At 42.2% G+C, this 24,271-nt stretch overlaps 1 protein-coding gene across 4 annotated transcripts in view; it reads right to left on the minus strand.

The window, feature by feature from the left end:
* Window positions 1-266: 266 nt before the first annotated feature.
* The window catches only part of LOC129868792 (lissencephaly-1 homolog B), a 43,767-nt gene continuing 19,762 nt past the window's right edge, over window positions 267-24,271 (minus strand). For all 4 annotated transcript variants that reach the window (XM_055943027.1, XM_055943028.1, XM_055943030.1 and 1 more), the window contains exons 5-11: window positions 21,386-21,592; window positions 12,435-12,603; window positions 5,122-5,224; window positions 4,657-4,885; window positions 2,109-2,210; window positions 1,601-1,757; window positions 267-1,424 (exon numbers count right to left, since the gene is read on the minus strand). In XM_055943027.1, coding sequence (XP_055799002.1) covers window positions 1,351-1,424; window positions 1,601-1,757; window positions 2,109-2,210; window positions 4,657-4,885; window positions 5,122-5,224; window positions 12,435-12,603; window positions 21,386-21,592 — 1,041 coding nt within the window. In that variant the 3' untranslated portion in view covers window positions 267-1,350. The remainder of the gene's footprint in view (window positions 1,425-1,600; window positions 1,758-2,108; window positions 2,211-4,656; window positions 4,886-5,121; window positions 5,225-12,434; window positions 12,604-21,385; window positions 21,593-24,271) is intronic.

Here is a 24,271-nt window from a genome sequence, read left to right on the forward strand (position 1 = left end):
TGAAGTTGGTTGAGAGAATGTCGAGTGTGCAAAGCTGTCAAAGGCAAAGGGTGGCTATTTTGAAGAAACTAAAATATATTTTGATTTGTTTAACACGTTTTTGGTTACTACATTATTTCATAGTTTTGATGTCTACAACGTAGAAAATGGTAAAAATAAAGATAAACGCTTAAATGAGTAGGTGTCCAAACTTGACTGGTACAGTAGTTTGGTGTCCTGAAGCTGTGCAAAACTTATACACCATTGATACAAAAAACAAGGCCAACTTTATATTTACAGATTTTTATTTTTTAATTATGGTGCAAACAATGACATCCAGATATATTGATACACAATTTTACTGTGCATGTGTGTACGTGCATCTGTGTGAGTATGAGTGTATGTGTATATGAAAGAGAGAAAGAGCGAGCGAGCGCACAGAACTTAGTGAGCATACTCCTATGAGTAGCTACTAGAAGCCAGTCAGTCAGTCAGAAAGAGAGGGAGTAAAAACAGAGGGAAATAAGCTTTGCCTCCACACAATTCTCTACCTCTGTATAAACAGACGACCACAGAGAGAGATAAGAGGTTATCCTATCATTATGTACACACATGTACAGTACGCATTGCACGCACGCAGACGAACACACGCGCAGACACTTTGTCACCTCAACTAAAGGACTAAATGTCCATTTCAATTTTTTCCCCCGCTCTCCCCCCCTTTTATCCTACTCCTACTCCTCCTCCCCACTTCATCCTCTCTTCCTTCTTTCACACTCCTCTCCTTCCCTCTCTCCCAGGTAGCGTCAGACTATAACAGCGGAGGCAAGATACTAAATTAAGGGTTTTAAGGACATACGTGATTGGGTTGCGTGCACTGTGTCACAATTACCCAGCATCCACTGGGGCAGAACACAAACCATTTACCCCCCCCCCATCAGGACGTCATGACAATGGTATGCAAATTTACAGTATACAAGTTTTGGGTGAATTCACCATGCAAGGAATACTTTTCTCTTTTAGTGTGTGTGTGAGAGAGAATGTGTGTGTTAAAGAGTGTGTAACATTTATTAAGCGTACTCTATATCCAGAATAATTTACATAAAAGGACAATATTTATTCGAACAGGGCAGGGCTGGAGAGCCTGGGTAACCATGGTATGGTGTGCGAAAGGTGGGGCTTAGGTGAGTGTCAAAGAGACAGGGTAGGATAGGGGGGGAAGAGGGGGTTATAGGGCTGCTGTTTGGGGGGGATAAAGGAGGAGGTTGCGGTGAGTTTGTGGGAAAAGAGGGGGTTGGGGGGGGGGGGGGGTTATAGGGCTGTGGTTGTGGGGTAGAGAGGACGATGAGGATAGGGAGGTTGCAGGCAGACTCAGCGACACTCCCACACTTTGACTGTCTGATCAACGCTGCCTGTTACCACGTATGGGGCAGTCCGGTGCATATCTGGAAGACAGAGATACAGATGTAAGAGACAATGGAAGATGGACTGGGTGGAGGCAGAACTGTGGAACTGGCAGAAGTGGATTGGCGATTACACACACAAATAGGTGGTTTTGACTAGACGTACAGCAATTTGAGGGAATGCACACAGACACATGGACACAAACACACACTCTTACCCAGAGAGGTAACAAAGTGTTCATGGGCACACAGGGTCTTCATGCAGCGCTTGTTCTTGTAGTCCCAGATCCTCAGAGTCTTATCATCAGCACAGCTCACTATGAACTTGCCTCCAGGGTGCACCAACACACCACGCACCCAGTTATCATGACCCACCTAGAGAGAGGATAGAACACGTTACACACACTAGACCAGTGTTTCCCAACTCCAGTCCTCGAGTACCCCCCCCCAAAACAGTACATATTTTTATTGTAGCCCCAGACAAGCACACCTGATTCAACTTAATCATCAAACCCTTGACTTGAATGAGGTGTGATTTTCATTGTAGCCCTGGACAATGGGTACGGTTGGCGGTACTGGAGGAGGGGGTACTGGAGGAGGGGGTACTGGAGGAGGGGGTACTGGAGGCCCGGCGTTGGGAAACACTGTACTAGACAAACCTGTAATAAAAACACTGGAAACCTGAGGAGCTTACCTGAGGAGGAGGTAACACACACACAAACTCACCAGAGTCATAAGGCACATGCCAGTGCTAATGTCCCACATCTTGATGGTCTTATCTCTAGAGCCAGAGAGAAGGAACGGACCAGACTTCCCATTCTTCTTACTCTACAGGGAGAGAGAGCGAGAGAAAAAGGGCGAGAGACAGGGGGAGAGAGAATATGCTCATCATTGAAAAACAAGAGTGTGTATGCACTGTTACATTGTTAACCTACAAAAGTACCCAAGGTTTTGAAATTAATATCTAGAAAATTACAGAGGGTTACAGAATGGTTTGACACTAGGTGCCCTTTTAATTTCTCCTGGTTAAAATCCTGTAATCTTGTGGCCTAGTGGTCTTAAACCACTGCCTCAGGATCACATTTACTGCTGTAGCATGGGTTCGAATGCAGCCCACTGCTATTGCACCAAAAATCATCTTTCTGCGGTCTCTTCTATATCCAATAAAGCATAAAATGCCAAAAATATGCCTTTAAAAAAAATCTGCTATCTTATTGGTTGAGCTCTGGTACTATGTTCACTGATTTTCAAAGACACCACCAGAGAGTCTTTAAATGAATTCCAGGGTTGCAAAATTCCAGGTTTCACAGACGTCCTGGTTGGAGGATTACGGATTTCCTGCTTATTCCTTCCTGATTCAGGGAATCTTCCAACCAGGATTTCTGGTAAACCTGGGAATTTTGGTAGAGTCACCAAATCTTTGCAACCCTAACAAAATGTGACTCACCATCTGGATTTGGTCTTATGTAGCAACATTTGAAATGTGTTTTTTACATTGGATAGTAGAGACAAAATGGTTTATCATACACTGCATTTTTGAGGAACAACGGGAAAGTAATTCTGCTTTGAAAGTTGATAAACTTGTAAACTCACTTTTGAGAAAATCGCCTTTGAATATTTTGGTACACCTACTGGAGAGCTCTTCTTTGTCTAAACCCATTCAGCATTGTTCACACCCTCTTAAGCTTTAGTCCCACCCATCTCCTTGCGTACAGAGCTCACACTTGAGGCTCTGGTTGATGATTTGTTTACCTCTGGATATCATGAAAACGGCCTAACAAGCTCTGCTGGCAACAATTTCATTACGCTTTTTTTGCCGACGTTTACTGACACTGACCATTTTCAACGCGTGTTGTATCCTTTAGCTTAAAACATGGAGCTAAACAATTAACCTAGCTAGGTAAACAACATGTAAGATCACACACGTCACGTAACGTTAGCTAACGAGCCAGCCAGCAAACGTTAGCTAGTTAAACAACAATGAACATAGTGCCAAATCATGCCGCTCCTACCCTGCATGAATCTGCAGGTAGCTAACCAACCAGGTTCAATGTTAGCTAGCTAACATTAGCCTTTAACTAGCAAAGCAAACGGTTCTGTGATACGAATAGTCATACACGTAATGTTAATTATAGAGCCAGCCAGCTAACGTTAGCCAACTAGCTAACAGTACACTTTAGCTTGAAATGTAACCACTTTCTGTCAAAATTAGAAAATTAATATCTGAAAACGTAGCTAGCTAGACTATCTTACCCTTATACATCCTCGTGCATGGACGTGTCTCCCTGTCATGAAGACCATGCCACAGTTGCCCTTAGTTTGACGATGTAATCCAGAGACAGGTGTTTTCTCCATCTCTTTAGCTATCATACTCTAATTCCACTGATTTCAAAACTCAATCCTCCAGAAAGTGGAGAGCAACACTTATGCAGCTCCACTACACAATACATTATTAAAAAAGCCACATTCAACAGGATTACCAACACAGACTGACCAGCTCAAATAGACAGAAGCCTTCTATATGGCAGACCAATCCAAACTCCTCTCTCTGCATGTCCAGCCCACTCATTTGGGGCGGCAGGGTAGCCTAGTGGTTAGAGCGTTGGACTAGTAACCGAAAGGTTGCAAGTTCTAATCCCCGAGCTGACAAGGTACAAATCTGTCGTTCTGCCCCTGAACAGGCAGTTAACCCACTGTTCCTAGGCCGTCATTGAAAATAAGAATTTGTTCTTAACTGACTTGCCTAGTTAAATAAAGGTAAAATAAAAAAATAAAATTATCTCAGCCAATAATGGCTAGTGGGAAGGTTGCTGGATTTTTCTGTGTGCTTAACCAACAAGGCTTGTAATGTAACAATTGTATTTGTATTTACAGATGGCATACACGTTTGTTATTAAGGCACATGAAAGTTCACATGTACAAGATGGCATTTCGATTAAAAAATAAATAACTTTCAAATGGCTCTCCTGTGAAGTCGTAACTTGCGACATACGCCAAGTTTCCTGAAACGGGTCACAAATAGGGTTACTGCAGTGTTTCCCAAACTCGGTCATGGGGACCACAAGGGGTGCATGCTTTGTTTTCTGCTCTAGCACTATACCGCTGATTCAAATAATGAAAGCATGATGATTAGTTGATTTATTTGAATCAACCGTGTCGTGCTAGGTGAAAAACAAGACGTGCAACCCTTGGGGTCCCCAGGACAGAGTTTGAGAAACACTGGGTTACTGAGTCAGGATTAGGGTTAGTGTGTGTACATATAGGTTCTCCTCACCTCCGAGCTGGTAGCCTCCAGGATGGTAGGGTGAGCAGTATCGGGGGCCCAGGCGATACACTCCACCACATGTTCGTGCTCCCGCAGCTCAGCCTTACACTCCTTGGAGGTGGCCACCCACACACGCACCGTCTGGTCGTTGGAACAGCTGGCGATAAGAGAACCATCCTGGTTGGGCCGGACCATCCTCACCCACTCCCTGTGGCCTGTAAATGTCTTCACACAGTACCTAAAGAAAGAAAACACTCAGAGTTATATACATACACAAAGACATACACACCTGCAGCAACACTCAAATACGGCACATTTTGCAACACCAGAATGTGTCTGCCACTGGATTGATAAAACATGAGATTAAGTATTTCAGCACCTGATAAGTGAGATAAGTCAATCAAATGTATTTCAATCAAATGCATTTATAAAGCCCTTTTTACATCAGCCGATAAGTGTGTTTGTGTGTCTCACCCAGTGGCCACCTCCCACATTTTGATGGTCTTGTCTCTGGAGCCGGAGACTATGTGGTCTCCGTTGGGCATGATGGCTACAGACGACACGTTATGGTCATGACCTGAAACAGACAGACGGAGGAGAGAGGGAAAGAGATATTAGTAAGCCTAATACAAAAGAACCAGGTCCACTTTACAGTAATTACATAGTACTAACCAAATATTTAGACATATTTATTAAGGGTTTTCAGGTCATATTTCATACATACACTTCATGACCAAAGTATAAGGACAACTGCTCGAACATTTCATTACAAAATCATGGGCATTAACATGGAGATTGTCCCCCCTTTGCTGCTATAACAGTATCCACTCTTCTGGGAAGGCTTTCCACTAGATGTTGGAACATTGCTGTGGGGACTTGCTTCCATTCTGCCACAAGAGCATTAGTGATGTCAGGCACTGATGTTGAGCGATTAGGCCTTCCTTGCAGTCAGCGTTCCAATTCATCCCAAAGGTGTCCGGTGGGGTTGAGGTCAGGGCTCTGTGCAGACCAGTCAAGTTCTTCCACACTGATGTTCAAGAAACCATTTCTATATGGACCTCGCTTTGTGCAGGGGGCATCATCATGCTGAAACAGGAAAGTGCCTTCCCCAAACTGTTGCCACAAAGTTGGAAGCACAGAATCGTCTAGAATGTCATTGTACGCTGTAAAATTCAAGGCACACTTAACCAGCATGATTACCACAGCATTCTGCAGCGATACGCCATCCCATCTGATTTGCGCTTAGTGGGACTATCATTTGTTTTTCAACAGGACAATGACCCAAAACACACCTCCAGGCTGTGTAAGGGCTATTTGACCAAGAAGGAGAGTGATGGAGTGCTGCATCAGATGACCTGGTCTCCACAATCACCCAACCCAATTGAGATGGTTTGGGATGAGTTGGACCACAGAGTGAAGGAAAAGCAGCCAGTGCTCAGTATATGTGGGAACTCCTTCAAGGCTGGTTGAGAGAGTGTGCAAAGCTGTCATCAAGGCAAAGGGTGGCTACTTTGAAGAATCTAACATATTTTATGATTTGTTTAACACTTTTTTGGTTACTTCATGATTCCATGTGTGCTATTTCATAGTGTTGATGATGTTGCACACTATTATTCTACAATGCAGAAAACAGTAAAAGAAAAACCCTGGAATGAGTAGGTGTTTCCCAAACTTTTGACTGGTACTGTATGTGTTTGTATATATAAATAGTACACATTTCATGGTTTACAATTTCAGATAGATACAATGCATTCGGAAAGTATTCAGACCCCTTGAATTTTTCAACATTCTTACGTTACTGCCCTACTGTAAAATGGATAAAATAAATTTTTCCTGAATCTCCACAATACCCCATAATGACAAAGCGAAAACAGGTTTTTAGAAACGTATATATATATATATTTTTTTTTAAACGTACTTACATAAGTATTCAGACCCTTTGCTATGACGCTCGGGATAGTCTGAATACTTTCCAAAGGCTATGTACATTCAAGGATTTAGACATTTTCACATTGTTAGAAGGCAGTGCTTCTGTAGTCCCGGGGACCAAAATAGGTGCACCCCCCCTTCATACATCGAACTCCAATGAGAGGTTTGATGGGTCCCGAGGGCAAGGACCAAGAAGCACAGCTCAAAGATGTATGGACAGGTATGGTAGCAGATTCTCAGCGGGACCAAGCCATCCACACATAATGGACGCAAATTAAATATTTTAAAATAAATAAAGTCAAAAGTCAAAAGGAGGGTTTGGTCTTTGTAGGTCTACTGTGGAATGAAATACAATTGTTTTCCCTTTTTAAGGTAAAACATATTTTTCCAGTTTTAAAAAGTCAAACAAATACTGCTGCCATTGACTACAATGGAGGGTGGACCTTTTTCCACTCAAGAACTACAAGTATCGTATAGAAAAAACAGCTGCACTGGCCTGGACACCATTAAACCAGTAGGTGGTGGGCCAAAAAAAAAGGCCAGCGGAGGGCACAATTATACACTGACTCCAAAAATTACAGACAATGTTGCAAAAACATTTAGCCAAAATAGGGATGGGCATTTGACTTTTTTTTTTTGTCCTGTTCAGTACACATTATATACTTTTTAGTATTCAAGTACTCGAATAAAAACAAATAATATTTAGAACAGGCCCACATTGAAAAAATAAATAAAAAGTGTATGTATTTATCTATAGACCTATGCCAACAGTGCGCAACTAACACCTCATTTATCATAACCATTACAGATAAATTATGATTGCAACATTTCTCCATATATACTGAACAAAAATATAAATGCAACACGTAAAGTGTTGGTTCCATGTTTCATGAGCTGAAATAAAAGGTCACAGAAATATTCCGTATGCACAAAAAAGCTGATTTCGTTCAAATTTTGTGCACAAATTTACATCCCTGTTAGTGAGTATTTCTCCTTTGCCAAGATAATCCATCCACCTGACAGGTGTGGCATATCAAGAAGCTGATTAAACAGCATGATCATTACACAGATGCACCTTGTGCTATGGACAATAAAAGGCCGCAAAAATATGCACAACACAATGCCACAGCTGTCTCAAGTTGAGGGAGCGTGCAATTGGCATGCTGACTGCAGGAATGGCCACCAGAGATGTTGCCAGAGAATTGTGTTAATTTCTCTGCTTCCAAAGTCGTTTTAGAGAATTTGGCAGTACGTCCAACCGGCCTCACAACCGCAGACCACATGTAACCATGCCAACCCAGGACCTCCAAATCAGGCTTCTTCACCTTCGGAAGCATCTGAGACCAGCCACCCGGACAGCTGATGAAACTGTGGGTTTGCACAACTAAATAATTTCTGGAGGCACATTGTCATGCAATTCATCTGCCGACATCACCTCATTTTTCTGCATAATAATGCACGGCCCCGTGTCAAGCTGAAAATGTCCCAGTTCTTCCATGGCCTTCATACTCACCAGACATGTCACCCATTGAGCATGTTTGGGATGCTCTGGATCAACGTATACGACAGCGCATTCCAGTTCCCGCCAATATTCAACAACTTGGCACAGCCATTGAAGAGAGGGACAACATTCCACAATCAACAGCCAGAGATGCGAAGTAGATGTGTCACACTGCATGAGGCAAATGGTGGTCACATCAGATAATGACTGGTTTTCTGATCCATGCCCCTACCTGTTTGTTTTTTTACGGTATCTGTGACCAGAGGTATATCTGTATTATCAGTCATGTGAAATCCATAGATTAGGGCCTAAGTCATTTATTTCAATTGACTGATTTATGTAGTGGCAAGAACAATTATGTGAACCCTTTAGAAATACCTGGATTTCTGCATAAATTGGTCATAAAATTTGATCTGATTGTCATCTAGGTCACAAGAATAGACAAACACAGTCTGCTTAAACTAATAACAAACAATTATAGGTTTGTCTTTATTGAACACACAGTGTAAACATTCACAGTGCAGGGTATGTGAACTCTTGGATTTAATAACTGGTTGACCTTCCTTTGGCAGCAATAACCTCAACCAAACGTTTTCTGCCGTTGCGGATCAGACCTGCACAACGGTCAGAAGGAATTTTGGACCATTCCTCTATACAAAACTGTTCCAGTTCAGCAATATTCTTGAGATGTCTGGTGTGCACTGCTCTCTTGAGGTCATGCCACGGCATCTCAATTGGGTTGAGGTCAGAACTGACTGGGCCACTCCAGAAGACGTATTTTCTTCTGTTGAAGACATTCTGTAGTTGATTTACTTCTGTGTTTTGAGTTGTTGTCCAGTTGCATCACCCAACTTCTGTTGAGCTTCAATTGGCGGACAGATAGCCTAACATCCTCTTTCAAAATGTCTTGATAAACCTGGGAATTCATTTTGACGATAGCAAGCTGTCCAGGCTCTGAGGCAGCAAAGCAGCCCCAAACCATGATGCTCCTTCCACCATACTTTACAGTTGGGATGAGGTTTTGATGTTGGAGTGCTGTGCCTTTCTTTCCTCCACACATAGCGGTGCGTGTTCCTTCCAAACAACTCAACTGTAGTTTCATCTGTCCACAAAATATTTTGCCAGTAGCGCTGAACATCCAGATGCTCTTTTGCGAACTTCAGACATGCAGCAATGTTTTTTTTTGGACAGCAGTGGCTTCTTCCGTGGTGTCCTCTAATGAACACCATTCGAGTTTTACGTATCGTAGACTCGTCAACAGAGATGTTAGCATGTTCCAGATATTTCTGTAAGTCTTTAGCTGACACTCTAGGAATCTTATTAACCTCATTTAGCATTCTGCGTTGTGCTCTTGCAGTCATCTTTGCAGGACGGCCCCTCCTAGGGAGAGTAGCAACAGTGCTGAACTTTCTCCATTTACAGGCAATTTGTCTTATCGTGGACTGATGAACACCAAAGCTTTTAGAGATACTTTTGTAACCCTTTCCAGCTTTATGCAAGTCAACTATTCAATCTTAGGTCTTCTAAGATGGTTCACATCAGGCAACGCCTCGTGAATAGCAAACTCAAATTTTGTGAGTGTTTTTTATAGGGCAAGGCAGCATCTCCATTCTCGTCTCATTGATTGGACTCCAGGTTAGCTGACTCCAATTAGCTTTGGAGAAGTCATTAGCCTATGGGTTCACATACTTTTCCCAACCTACACTGTGAATGTTTAAATTATGTTTTCAATATAGTTAATAATGTGTGTGTTATTAGTTTAAGCACACTATGTTTGTCTATTGTTGTGATCAGATCAAAATTTGATGACCAATTTATGCAGAAATCCAGGTAAATCCAAAAGGGTTATACTTTTTCTTGCCACTGTATATGAACTGTTACTCAGTAAAATCGTTGAAATTGTTGCATGTGTATATTAAAATTAAAATAAAAAATGGAACGAAATCAGCGATAAACCTTTGTAAGACATTCATTTTCACAGTATTTATGCATCCAGATAAAAGGGAAGAAGCAGCCAGCGCTCAAAGTCAAGATCTAGTAACTTCTTAAAGTTTGCCTTTAGGTCTTTAAAATGACAGGTAACAGACAACCAGTATTCAGACCCATTCACTTTTTGTTACGTTACAGCCTTATTCTAAAAAGGGCTCAAAAAATTGTTTTCCCCGATTCAAACTACACACAATACCCCATAATGACAGTGCAAACAGGTTTTTAGTTTTTTTGGTGTGCAAATGTAATACAAAAACAAAAAACAAGGTATTTACATAAGTATTCGAACCCTTTGGTATGAGACTCTAAAATGAGCTCATCCTGTTTCCATTGATCATCCTTGAGCTGTTTCTACAACTTCTGTGGTAAATTCATTTGATTGGACATGATATAGAAAGGCTATAGTTTGTCCAGTTTGGCCGGGCGGCCAGCTCTATGAAGAGTCTTGGTGGTTCCAAACTTCTTCCATTTAAGAATGATGATGGAGGCCACTGTGCTCTTGGGGACCTTCAATGCTGCAGACATTTTTTGGTACCCTTTCCCAGATCTGTGCCACGGCAAAATCCTGTCTCGGATCTCTACGGACAATTCCTTCGACCTCATGGCTTGGTTTTTAATCTGACATGCACTGTCAACTGTGGGACCTTATATAGACAGGTGTGTGCCTTTCCAAATCATGTCCAATCCATTGAATTTACCACAGGTGGACTCCAATCAAGTTGTAGAAACATCTCAATGATGATCAGTGGGAACAGGATGCACCGGAGCTGAATTTAGAGTCTCATTGCAAAGGGTGTGAATACTTCTGTAAATGAGGTATGTTGTTGAAAACCTGTTTTCGCTTTGCCATTATGGGTTATTTTGTGTAGATTGATGGGGGGGAAAAATTAATTTAATCCAATTTCAAAAAAAGCTGTAATGTAACAAAATGTGGAATAAGTCAAGGGGCCTGAATACTTTCCGAATTCTCTGTACAATATTAAACAGGTGTCTCAATTTTTTATATTTTTAAGAATGCACGTTTTGAATAAATCCTGTCTGATCGGGGTTGATTATAGAAGGTAAGTGCTAGGGTTTTAGCTAATATCCAATCCAAAAGCGAGAGGGTCCTCAACTTTCTTTAGAATGAGTGATATAGTGGCTTGATAAAAAGGCTGGGGTATAGAGATGTATCAAAGCAGTGGGAGTAGACTGAAGCTAATAGAGAGTTGTTTAGAGAATGTCTTCAAATTCAGCTGAGAACCCGTCTGGTCCCGGTAAAATTTCTGAAGTGGTAAATGGTTAATCAAGATCCATTCTCACTGCATCTGTTAGCTTGGGTATTGGTAAACTTGAGAGGAAAGCATCTGTCATCTCCAGAGGCTTCAGTGCGATATAAATCAAATCTCATTTGAGATCAACCCTGTTTCGGTACGATATTAGGCTGTGGATTGTCTTAATTGGTGGGCTAGAATTCTGCTAAAATTCTATTTCTATGGTAGTAACCATGTAAGTACACTAACAACAGTGTAGGTAGATCAGGGTTTCTGTTAGCCGGTAAATGCCGGCTTTAGGACATGCTGCAGGTCATGTAACGGTTTGTCACATGCAATATGCTTTGTGGACTTCACCGGACAGAGGTTGCTCTCCGGTTTTGTGAGTAAACAAAAAGGTGTGGTATCTTCATATTGTCTCGGCCTTAGGCATATACCACGGCTCAATCATGGCTAGAAGGGATCCAGCTTTTGTCAAATTAATGTCAAAAGTTGATTTTCTTACCATTTTAGCTAACCTTAACCCCAACTCTGTTACCCTTACCTTTTCCTAGCCTTAGCCGGTTAGGATTATTAGGTTATGTTAATTATCCTAACCTGCTGCCTAAATTCTCCTAACCTGCAATGAAAAGTCAAATATGACGTTATTTGACAAAAACTGGATCGCTTTAAGACATGACCTGCCGGCCCTGCTGTTTGCAGACAGTCATGTTTTGTTATTTATTAAGGCCTAATTAAAAATGTTAATGCCTAGGCTAAATTAAAGAGGCCTAACGTTTTCAAACAAATAGCCTATAGGACAGGTCGTTTGCAAATAATATTATATTTTGAAGTAGTGCTTTATTACTATATATATACTATATATGGATGGCCAGTATATTTCTCAAATGTCCAGTATTCAATTCAAATCTTGCCGGTCACATTGTCCTGCGCCAAAACATAAATCCTGAGGTAGGTACACATTGGTAAATAGTGCTCGTTCTGCTGTTATACCACTTGGAGGAACACACAACCACACACACACACACACACACACACACACACACACACACACACACACACACACACACACACACACACACACACACACACACACACACACCTCAGCCCCTCACCGTGCATGGTGCGGATGCACTCGAAGCCCTGGAAGTCCCACAGCTTGATGGTCATGTCTGCAGAACAGGAAGCCAGCAGCTTGCCCGTCTGGTCAAAGGAGATGTCCTGGACAGAGTCTGTATGGCCCTTCAGTGTCCGCTCAAAGTCCCCTGCCTCATAGTCCCACACCTAGAGAAATACACACACATTACAAACACACAGTCAGTTAATATCGCTTTGAAACATTTTCAACATGACAATAAACTTCCTCTGGATCAATGCAAATGAGCATAAAATGTTTTGGAAATTGGAATCATACCCAATGCAAGTGAGAGAGAAAGAAAGAAAGGAGAAAAATAAAAGAAAGCGTAGAGGGAAAGAGAGACAGCGAAAGAAAGGAGAGAAAGGCGGTGAAAGAAAGAGCAGGAGGAGATTTGCATGTATCCCAGGGTACAGTGCTCGGTGCTCTGCCAACGTTGCCTCTGGTTACCAGAGCATCACCCCATCTCAACGTAGATAAGCAGTGACACAGCAGAAAAGACAAATGAGTGAGGGAGAGAGATTGAGAGAAAAAGAAAGAGAACAGGCTGAATGAACAACAAAACACTGAATGGAATATGAAATATTTTGGGGAATGGCCTCGTCTCCGAGGGAAGATGGCAGGTAGCCCTATGTGGGGCTGCTGGCATCGAAACCCACCCCACTGGGGGAGAGGAGCTCCAATGATGGGCCTTAAGGTTATTATAGCTGGTGGTGGTGAGGGTGGTGGATGGTTGTCGAAAACTGTTGCTGAAAAACAGCAAGTGAGAGAACGAGGGTAAGTTGACATACACTTAGGTTGGAGTTATTAAAACTCGTTTTTCAACCACTCCACAAATTTCTTGTAAACAAACTATAGTTTTGACAAGTCGGTTAGGACATCTACTTTGTGCATGACACAAGTCATTTTTCAACAATTGTTTACAGACAGATTATTTCACTGTATCACAATTGCAGTGGGTTAGAAGTTTACATACACTAAATTGACTGTGCTTTTAAACAGCTTGGAAAATTCCAGAAAATTATGTCATGGCTTTAGAAGCTTCTGATAGGCTAATTGACATAATTTGAGTCAATTGGAGGTGTACCTGTTGATGTATTTCAATGCCTACCCTTAAATTCAGTGCCTCTTTGCTTGACATCATGGGAAAATCAAAAGAAATCAGCCAAGACCCCTTGTGAGACCATATGCTGACACATGCACATTTGTGGCCTGCTGGAGGTCATTTTGCAGGGCTCTGGCAGTGCTCCTCCTTGCACAAAGGCGGAGGTAGCGGTCCTGCTGCTGGGTTGTTGCCCTCCTACGGCCTCCTCCACGTCTCCTGATGTACTGGCCTGTCTCCTGGTAGCGCCTCCATGCTCTGGACACGACGCTGACAGACACAGCAAACCTTCTTGCCACAGCTCGCATTGATGTGCCATCCTGGATGAGCTGCACTACCTGAGCCACTTGTGTGTGTTGTAGACTCCGTCTCATGCTACCACTAGAGTGAAAGCCAGCATTCAAAAGTGACCAAAACATCAGCCAGGAAGCATAGGAACTGAGAAGTGGTCTGTGGTCACCACCTGCAGAACCACTCCTTTATTGGGGGTGTCTTGCTAATTGCCTATAATTTCCACCTTTTGTCTATTCCATTTGCACAACAGCATGTGAAATGTATTGTCAATCAGTGTTGCTTCCTAAGTGGACAGTTTGATTTCACAGAAGTGTGATTGACTTGGAGTTACATTGTGTTGTTTAAGTGTTCCCTTTATTTTTTTGAGCAGTGTATATCCACAGTAAAACGAGTCCTATATCGACATAACCTGAAAGGCCGCTCAGCAAGGAAGAAGCCACTGCACCAAAACCGCCATAAAAAAATCCAGACTACGGTTTGCAACTGCACATGGGGACAAAGATCGTACTTTTTGGAGAAATGCCCTCTGGTCTGACGAAACAAAAATAGAACTGTTTGGCCATAATGACCATCGTTATGTTAGGAGGAAAAAGGAGGAGGCTTGCAGGCCAAAGAACACCATCCCAGCCGTGAAGCACAGGGTGGCAGCATCATGTTGTAGGGGTGCTTTGCTGCAGGAGGGACTGGTGCACTTCACAAAATAGATGGCATCATGAGGGAGGAAAATTATGTGGAAATATTGAAGACACATCTCAAGACATCAGTCTAAAGCTTGGTCGCAAATGGGTCTTCCAAATGGACAATGATCCCAAGCATACTTCCAAAGTTGTGGCAAAATGGTTTAAGGACAACGACGTCAAGGTATTAGAGTGGACATCACAAAGCCCTGACCTCAATCCTATAGAAAATTTGTGGGGAGAAGTGAAAAAGCATGTGCGAGCAAGGAGGCCTACAAACTTGACTCAGTTACACCAGCTCATTCAGAGCTGGAGGAATGGGCCAAAATTCACCCAACTTATTATGGGAAGCTTGTGGAAGGTTACCCGAAACGTTTGACCCAAGTTAAACTATTTAAAGGCAATGCTACCAAATAATAGAGTGTATGCAAACTTCTGACCCACTGGGAATGTGACTAAAGAAATAAAAGCTGAAAAATCATTCTCTCTACTATTATTCTGACATTTCACATTCTTTAAATACAGTGGTGATCCTAACTGACCTAAAACAGGGAATTCTTACTCGGATTAAATGTCAGGAATTGTGAAAAACTGAGTTTAAATGTATTTGGCTAAGGCGTATGTAAACTTCTGACTTCAACTGTAAATGCATCCCAGGATTTACACCCATTGGTTGAGAGAGAAGAAGGTGATAATTGCAAGAGTGAGCCCATAGGCTGAACAGCAAGCATGAGGAATGTGCATTTTTGTAAACAGGGTAAATAGGTGAATGATATTCCGCACATGGTTAATAGGAAAGAGGAGAAGAAACAAGACGCCGGTAGAATAGGAAAAAGTGAATTGTGTGATTACTGGATGAAATCAATCAAGCATTCAGCCTTCCTGGTAGAACTATCGTAAACTACAGCGCATTCGCAAAGTATTCAGACAACCTTATTCTCAAAGTGATTAAAAATAAAAATAAATTCCCGCCCGCAATAAATCTGCACACAATATCCCATAATGACAAATCAAAAACAGGTTTACACATTTTTGCTAATGTATTAAATGTAAAAAACTGAAATATATATTTTTAAGCAAATATAATAAAAATAAACTGAAATTACATTTTTAAGTATTTACTCAGTACTTTGTTGAAGCACCTTTGGCAACGATTACAGTCTTGGGAATGACTCTACACGCTTGACACAACTGTATTTGGGGAGTTTCTCTCATTCTTCTCTGCAGATCATCTCAAGCTCTGTCAGGTTGAATTAGGGAGCTTCGCTGCACAGCAATTTTCAGGTCTCTCCAGAGATGTTCGATCAGGTTCAAGTCTAAGTTCTGGCTGGGCCACTCGGACATTCAAAGACTTGTTAGAAAAGCCACTCCTGCATTCTCTTGGCTGTGTGCTTAGGATCGTTGTCCTGTTAGAATGTGAACCGTCGCCCCAGTCTGAGGCTGTGAGCACTCTGGAGCAGGTTGTAATTTTTCCCTTGATCCTGACTAGTCTCCCAGTCCCTGCCACTGAAAAACATCCCCAAAGCATGATGCTGCCACCACCATGATTCACCGTAGGGATGGTGCCAGGCTTCCTCCAGACGTGACGCTTGGCATTCAGGCCAAAGAGTTCAATCTTGATTTCATCAGACCAGAGAATCTTGTTTCTCATGGTCTGAGTGTTTATAGGTAGGTGCCTGGTCAATCTACCATAAAGGCCTGATTGGTGGAGTGTTGCAGAGATGGTTGTCCTTCTGAAAGGTTCTCCCATCTCAACAGAGGAACTCTGGAGCTCTGTCAGAGTGACCATCAGGTTTTTGGTCACCTCCAAGGCCAAGTCCATTCTCCCCCTATTGCTCAGTTCGGTCGGGCGGCCAGCTCTAGGAAGAATCTTGGTGGTTCCACACTTCTTCCATTTAAGAATGATGGAGGCCACTGTTTTCTTGGGGACCTTCAATGCTGCAGAATTGTTTTGGTACCCTTCGGTAGATCTGTGCCTCGACACAATCCTGTCTCAGAGCTCTACGGACAATTCCTTCGACCTCTGGCTTTGTTTTTGCTCTGACATGCACTGTAAACTGTGGGTCCTTATATAGACAGGTGTGTGCCTTTCCAAATCATGTCCAATCAATTGAATATACCACAAATGGACTCCAAGTTGTAGAAACATCTCAAGGATGATCAATGGAAACAGGATGCATTGGAGCTGAATTTTGAGTCTTATAGCAAAGTATCTGAATACTTATGCAAATAAGGTATTTTATCAAATTTGAAACATTTCTAGAAACCCGTTTCATTTTCTCATTATGGGGTATTGTGTGTAGATTGATAAGGACATTTTTTGATTGAATAATTTTTCAGAATAAGGCTGTAATGTAACAAAATGTGGAAAAAGTCAAGTGGTCTGAACAGTTTCCGAATGAGGAATAAGGAAAATGAGAGCAACAGAAGGAGAGAGAGAGAGAGGATATAGAGAAGATTATGAGGACGAAAGCTAATGGACAGGGTGGGGCTGCTAAGAGATAATATCTAATGGGACACAGTCACTGACATACAGTATGTGTTAAAAATAAAATTGTGGACCAGGGAACCGTAGACCTACATAAGATACATAGACCTATTGAAACAACCAGCTTGGATTGCAAACAATACTACCATATAAAAGGTTCAAAGAAATACTTTGTTTCCAGGAGTGACCGAAGGCAAACAGACAAAATGAATAAAGTGATCAAAAGAAGCATATTGTCATATAAAGTGTATAAACTCACAATCTCAATTCAATTAGACCCCCAAATAAAGTTCTGAATGTCCAAGTCCCAAACCCAACAAAAAATGAGCAAAATTCAAAATACAAAGATATAAGTAATCCAATTTAAGCACAAACTAATACAGTCAACAGGATCAATCTCACCGGATAGTTGAGGAAGAGGAAAATTATCAAATCAAACTTCGTCACATGCGCCGAATACAACAAGTGTAGACGTTAGTGAAATGCATACTTACAAGCCCTTAACCAACAGTGCCGTTCACGAAGAGTTAAGAAAATATTTCCCAAGTAGACTAAAATAAAAAGTAATAATAAAAAGTAACACAATAAGAATAAAAATAATGAGGCTATATACAGGGGGGCACCGGTACCGAGTCAGTGTGCGGGGGTACAGATTAGTTGAGGTAATTTGTACATGTAGGTGGTGGTGAATGCATAGATAATAAACAGCGAGTAGCAGCGGTGTACAAAAGGGAGGGGTCAATGTAAAGTACAGTTGAAGTCTGAAGTTTACATACACTTAGGTTGGAATCATTAAAACTTGTTTTTCAACCACTCCACAAATTTCTTGTCAACGAACTATAGTTTTGGCAAGTCGGTTAGGACATCAACTGTGTGCAAGTAATTTTCCCAACAATTGTTTACAGACAGATTATTTCACTTATAATTTACTGTATCACAATTCCAGTGGGTCAGATGTTTACATAGACTAAGTTGACTGTGCCTTTAAACAGCTTGGAAAATTCCAGAAAATGTCATGGCCTTAGAAGCTTCTGATAGGCTAATTGACATAATTTGAGTCAATTGGAGGTGTACCTGTGGACGTATTTCAAGGCCTACCTTCAAACGCAGTGCCTCTTTGCTTGACATCATGGGAAAATCAAAATAAAATCAGCCCAAAAAATTGTAGACCTCCACAAGTATGGTTCATCTTTGGGAGCAACGCATGAAGGTACCACGTTCATCTGGGCAACCGATAGTACATAAGTATAAACACCATGGGACTACGCAGCCGGATTAATACTAGGTTTAAAATGTCAGGAATTGTGAAAAACTGAGTTTAAATGTATTTGGCTAAGGTGTATGTAAACTTCTGACTTCAACTGTAGGTCCTGGATGGCAGGAAGCTTGTATATTTGGACCATGATAGTTCGTTGGTGATGTGGACACCAAGGAACTTGAAAAACTCTCGACCTGCTCCACTACAGCCCGTTGATGTGAATGGGAGCCTGTTTGTCATGCCTTTTCCTGTAGTCCACGATCAGCTCCTTTGTCTTGCTCACATTGAGGGGTTGTGGTCCTGGCACCACAATACCAGTTCTCTGACCTCCCTATAGGCTGTCTCATCGTTGTTGGTGATCAGGCCTACCACTGTTGTGTCTTCAGAAAACTTAATGGTGCTGGAGTCGTGCTTGGCCACGCAGTCGTGGGTGAACAGGGAATACAGGAGGGGACTAAGTACACACCCCTGAGGGGCCCCAGTGTTAAGGATCAGCGTGGCAGTTGTGTTGTTGCCTACTCTTACCACCTGGGGGGCGGCCTATCAGGATGTCCAGGATCCAGTTGCAGAGGGAGCTGTTTAGTCCCAGAGTCCTTAGCTTAGTGATGAGCTTCGTGGTCACTATGGTGTTGAACGCTGAGCTGTAGTCAATGAACAGCATTCTTACATAGGTATTCCTTTTGTCCAGGTGAGAAAGGGCAGTGTGGAATGCGATTGAGATTGCATCATCTGTGGATCTGTTGGGGCGGTATGCGAATTGGAGTGGGTCTAAGGTGTCTGGGAGGATGCTGTTGATGTGAGCCATGACCAGTCTTTCAAAGCACGGGGCAGAAATAATTTAGGCAGGTTACCTTTGCTTCCTTGGGCACAGGGACTATGGTGGTCTGCTTGAAACATGTAGGTATTACAGACTCGGTCAAGGAGAAGGTGAAAATGTCAGTGAAGACACTTGACAGTTGGTCCACACATGCTTTGAGTACACGTCCTGGTAATCCGTCTGGCCCAGCGGCTTTTGTGAATGCTGACCTGTTTAAAGATTTTGTTCACATCGGCAAACAAGAGCATTATCACACAGTCTTCCAGAACAGCTGGTGCTCTCGTGCATGCTTCAGTGTTGCTTGCTTCGAAGCGAGCGTAAAAGGCATTTAGCTTGTCTGGTAGGCTCGCGTCACTGGGCAGCTCGTGTCTGGGTTTCCCTTTGTAGTCTGTAATAGTTTTCAAGTCCTGCCACATCCGACGAGCATCAGAGCCGGTGTAGTAGGATTCAATCTTAATCCTGTATTGTCGCTTTGCTTGTTTGATGTTTCATCTGAGGGCATAGCGGGATTTCTTATAAACATCCGGTTTAGTCTCCCGCACCTTGAAAGAGGCAGCTTTAGCCTTTAGCTCGATGCTGCCTGTATTCCATGGCTTCTGGTTGGGATATGTATGTACAGTCACTGTGGGGATGACGTCGTTGATGCACTTATTGATGAAGCCTGTGACTGAGGTGGTGTACTCCTCAATGCCATTGCATGAATCCCGGAACATATTCCAGTCTGTGCTAGCAAAACAGTCCTGTAGTGTAGTTTCCGCAAAATCTGATCACTTCCGTATTGAGCGAGTCACTGGTACTCCCTGCTTTAGTTTTTGCTTGTAAGCAGGAATCAGGAGGATACAATTATGGTCAGATTTGCCAAATGGAGTGCGGGGGAGAGCTTTCTATGCATCTCTGTGTGTGGAGTAAAGGTGGTCTAGGATATTTTTTTCTCTGGTTGCACATGTGATTTGCGTGTAAAAATTTGGTAGAACTGATTTAAGTTTGCCTACAATAAAGAACCCGGCCACTAGGAGTGTCGCTTCTGGGTGAGCATTTTCTTCTTTGCTTATGGCCTTATAGAGTTGGTTGAGAGCGGTCTTAGTGCCAGCTTCGTTCTGTGGGGGTAAATAGATGGCTACAAAAAATATAGATGAGAACTCTCTTGGTAGATAGTGTGGTCTACAGCTTATCATAAGGGACTCTACCTTAGGTGAGCAATACCTCAAGACTTCTTTAATATTCAACATTGCGCACCAGCTTTTATTGACAAATAGACACACACCCCCACCCCTCGTCTTACCAGAGGTAGCGTCTCTGTTCTGCCAGTGCATGGAAAATCCCGCTACCTCTATATTGTTCGTATCGTCGTTCAGCCACATCTCGGTGAAACATAAGATGTTACAGTTTTTAATGTCCCGTTGGTAGGATAATCTTAAATCGTAGGTCATAAATTGTATTTTCCAATGATTGTACGTTAGCAAGAAAAACGAATGGCAGTCGGTGTTTACTCGCTCGCCTACGGATTCTCAGAAGACTGCCCGATCTGCGGACCCTTTTCCTGCGTCTTTTCAACACGCAAATGGCAGGAATCTGGGCCTGTTCCAGTGAAAGCAGGATATCCTTCTCGTCGGACTCATTAAAGGAAAAGGTTTATTCCAGTCCGCGGTGAGTAATCGCTGTTCTGATGTCCAGAAGTTATTTTCAGTCATAAGAGACAGTAGCAGCAACGTTATGTACACAATAAGTAAAAAAATAAGTTACACAAAACACAAAAAAACTAACTAAATAGCACAATTGGTTGGGAGAATGTAAAACGTCAGCCATGTTCTTCGGCGCCATCTTATAACATCTCAATGTTCATGGCATCCTCCAAAACGCCCAACATATAAATGATTTGTTTGTAACAATTCACAAATGATCAACAATTATTACATGGAATGACAAATATAGGTTATTAAAAAGGTTTTTCCAAACAAATAGAACCTCAGCCAGGTGTACATCAAACATTAGAAAATTCTCCTCCATTTCTAAAATAGACATGCCGTCTTAAAAGGTATAGCCCACCAAACTGACAATGGCAGCCATCTTAGATTTGACAGTGAAAATAATGCAGTCTAAACTGGCAGATACATAATACAACAGCATGAAAACGAAAATATACATAAAGGATTTTTTTTAAATCTTTAAAACCTGACATAATTATATGTCTATCACCTCATACTTGTGCCAGCATCCCAACTATGGCTCCCTGGTCCACATACACTTTTGCTGTACTTTTAAACCAAGAGCTTAGCAAATAATTGAAGCACACACCTTGATGGTGGCGTCCTCGGAGGAGGTGACCATGACGGAGAAGACAGGATGGAAGATGACCCGTGTGACGGGGGAGCGGTGGCCGCTCAGGGCGTATCTCTCTGGAGGACGGGGGATCCACTCCTTAGGGTCCCTCTTCTGTGCCACCGGACCCCCTAGAGTGATCTCCTCTTTGGCCTCATTTAGCTTTGACTCCAGCTCCATCACCTGGAGGAGAGAAGGGGTGGGATTGGGAAAGAGCGACGAGAGAGGTATAAAAAGAAGGAATAGTTAGAAGATAAGGGGTAGAAAAGAAGACAACAAGAGTAGAGAGGAGAGGTGATAGTTCAGTTGGTTGTTTATTATTCTCCAACAGTGTTGTTTCACGCATACTCCAGATATACAGTGCATTCAAAGTATTCAGACCCTTTCACATTTTCCATATTTTGTTACGTTACAGCAGTATATAAAAATTAAAAAAAGTAAAACAAAAAATGTGTCTACACACAATGCCCCATAATGACAAAGCAAAAACAGGTTTGTAGAAATGTTTTCAAATGTATAAAAAATTTAAAACAGAAATACCTTATTTACATAAGTATTCAGACCCTTCGCTACGAGACTCGAAATTGAGCTCAGGTGCATCCTGTTTCCATTGATCATCCTTGAGATGTTTCTACAACTTGATTGGAGTCCACCTGTGGTAAATTCAATTGATTGGACATGATTTGGAAAGGCACACACCTGTCTATATAAAGGTTGACAGTGTATGTCAGAGCAAAACCAAGCCATGAGGTAGAAAGAATTGTTCATAGAGCTCCGAGGCAGGATTGTGTTGAGGCACATATCTGGGGATGGGTACTAAAAATGTATTGCAGCATTGAATGTCCCCAAGAACACAGTGGCCTCCATCATTCTTAAATGGAAGAAGTTTGGAACCACCAAGACTCTTTCTAGAGCTGGCTGCCCGAGGGAGAAGGGCCTTGGTCAGGGAGGTGACCAAGAACCGATGGTCACTCTGACAGAGTTCCAGAGTTCCTCTGTGGAGAACCTTCCAGAAGGACAACCATCTCTGCAGCACTCCACCAAATCAGACCTTTATGGTAAAGTGGCCAGATGGAAGCCACCCTTCAGTAAAAGGCAGATGACAGCCCGCTTGGAGTTTGCCAAAAGGCACCTAAAGGACTCTCAGACCATGAGAAACAAGATTCTCTGGTCTGATGAAACCAAGATTGAACTCTTTGGCCTGAATGCATTGTGTCTGAATACTTATGTGAATGTGATTTAAGTTGTACATTTTTAATACAATTTGCCAATATTTCTAAAAAACAGTTTTTCTTTGTCATTATGGGGTATTGTGGGGTATGGGGTATTGTGTGTAGATTTTTAAATCAATTTTATAATAAGGCTGTAACATAAAATGTGGAAAACGTGTAGGGGTCTGAATTAGGGATGCTCGATATATCGGTAAGCATATAGGACTGGCCGATATTAACTAAAAATGCCAACATCGGCATCGGCCCGATGTGTAGTTTAACGCCAGTGTGCAAAACCGAAGTCAATGCTGACGTGCATACTTATATAACGTACACACTACCGTCCAAAAGTTTGGGGTCACTTAGAAATGTTCTTGTAATCCATGAAAACACACATGAAATGGGTTGCAAAATTGATAGGAAATATAGTCAAGACATTGACAAGGTTATAAATCATGATTTTTAACTGAAATTTAACTGTGTCCTTCAAACTTTGCTTTCGTCAATGAATCCTCCATTTGCAGCAAAATACAGCCTTGCAGACCTTTGGCATTCTAGTTGTTAATTTGTTGAGGTAATCTGAAGCGATTTCACCCCATGCTTCCTGAAGCACCTCCCACAAATTGGATTTGCTTGATAGGCATTTCTTATGTACCATACGGTCAAGCTGCTCCCACAACAGCTCAATAGGGTTGAGATCCGGTGACTGTGCTGGCCACTCCATTAGACAGAATACCAGTTGACTACCTCTTCCCTAAATAGTTCTTGCATAGTTTGGAGCTGTGCTTTGGGCCATTGTTCTGTTGTAGGAGGAAATTGTCTCCAATTAAGAGCCGTCCACAGGGTATGGCATGTTGCAAAAGGGAGTGATAGCCTTCCTTCCTTGTGTATAAGGTAGTCATTGTGAATATGTTAGATTACTTGTTAGATAATTCTGCACTGTCGGAACTAGGAGCACAAGCATTTCGCAACACTCGCATTAACATCTGCTAACCATGTGTATGTGACCAATACAATTTAATTTGATACCCTGTACAAATCTCCCACTTTACCGTCACTAAAGCATCCCCAGACCATCACATTGTGCTTGACACCATGCTTGACAGATGGCGTCAAGCACTCCTCCAGCATCTTTTCATTTTTTCTGCGTCTCACAAATGTAATTTGTGATCTGAACACCTCAAACTTAGATTTGTCTGTTCATAACACTTTTTTCCAATCTTCCTCTGTCCAGTGTCTGTGTTCTTTTGCCCCTTTTAATATTTTATTTTTATTGGCCAGTCTGGGATATGGCTTTTTCTTTGCAACTCTGCCTAGAAGGCCAGCATCCCGGAGTCGCCTCTTCACTGTTGATGTTGAGACTGGTGTTTTGTGGGTACTATTTAATGAAGCTGCCAGTTGAGGAATTGTGAGGTGTCTGTTTCTCAAACTAGACACTAATGTACTTGTCCTCTTGCTCAGTTGTGCACCGGGGCCTCCCACTCCTCTTTCTATTCTGGTCAGAGCCAGTTTGCGCTGTTCTGTGAAGGGAGTAGTACACAGCGCTGTATGAGATCTTCAGTTTCTGGCAATTTCTCGCATGGAATAGCCTTCATTTTTCAAAACAAGAATAGAGTGACTAGTTTCAGAAGAAAGTTCTTTGTTTCTGGAC

This window comes from Salvelinus fontinalis, chromosome 13 (assembly GCF_029448725.1).
Source record: "Salvelinus fontinalis isolate EN_2023a chromosome 13, ASM2944872v1, whole genome shotgun sequence".
In the NCBI taxonomy this organism is placed as follows: Eukaryota; Metazoa; Chordata; class Actinopteri; order Salmoniformes; family Salmonidae; genus Salvelinus; species Salvelinus fontinalis.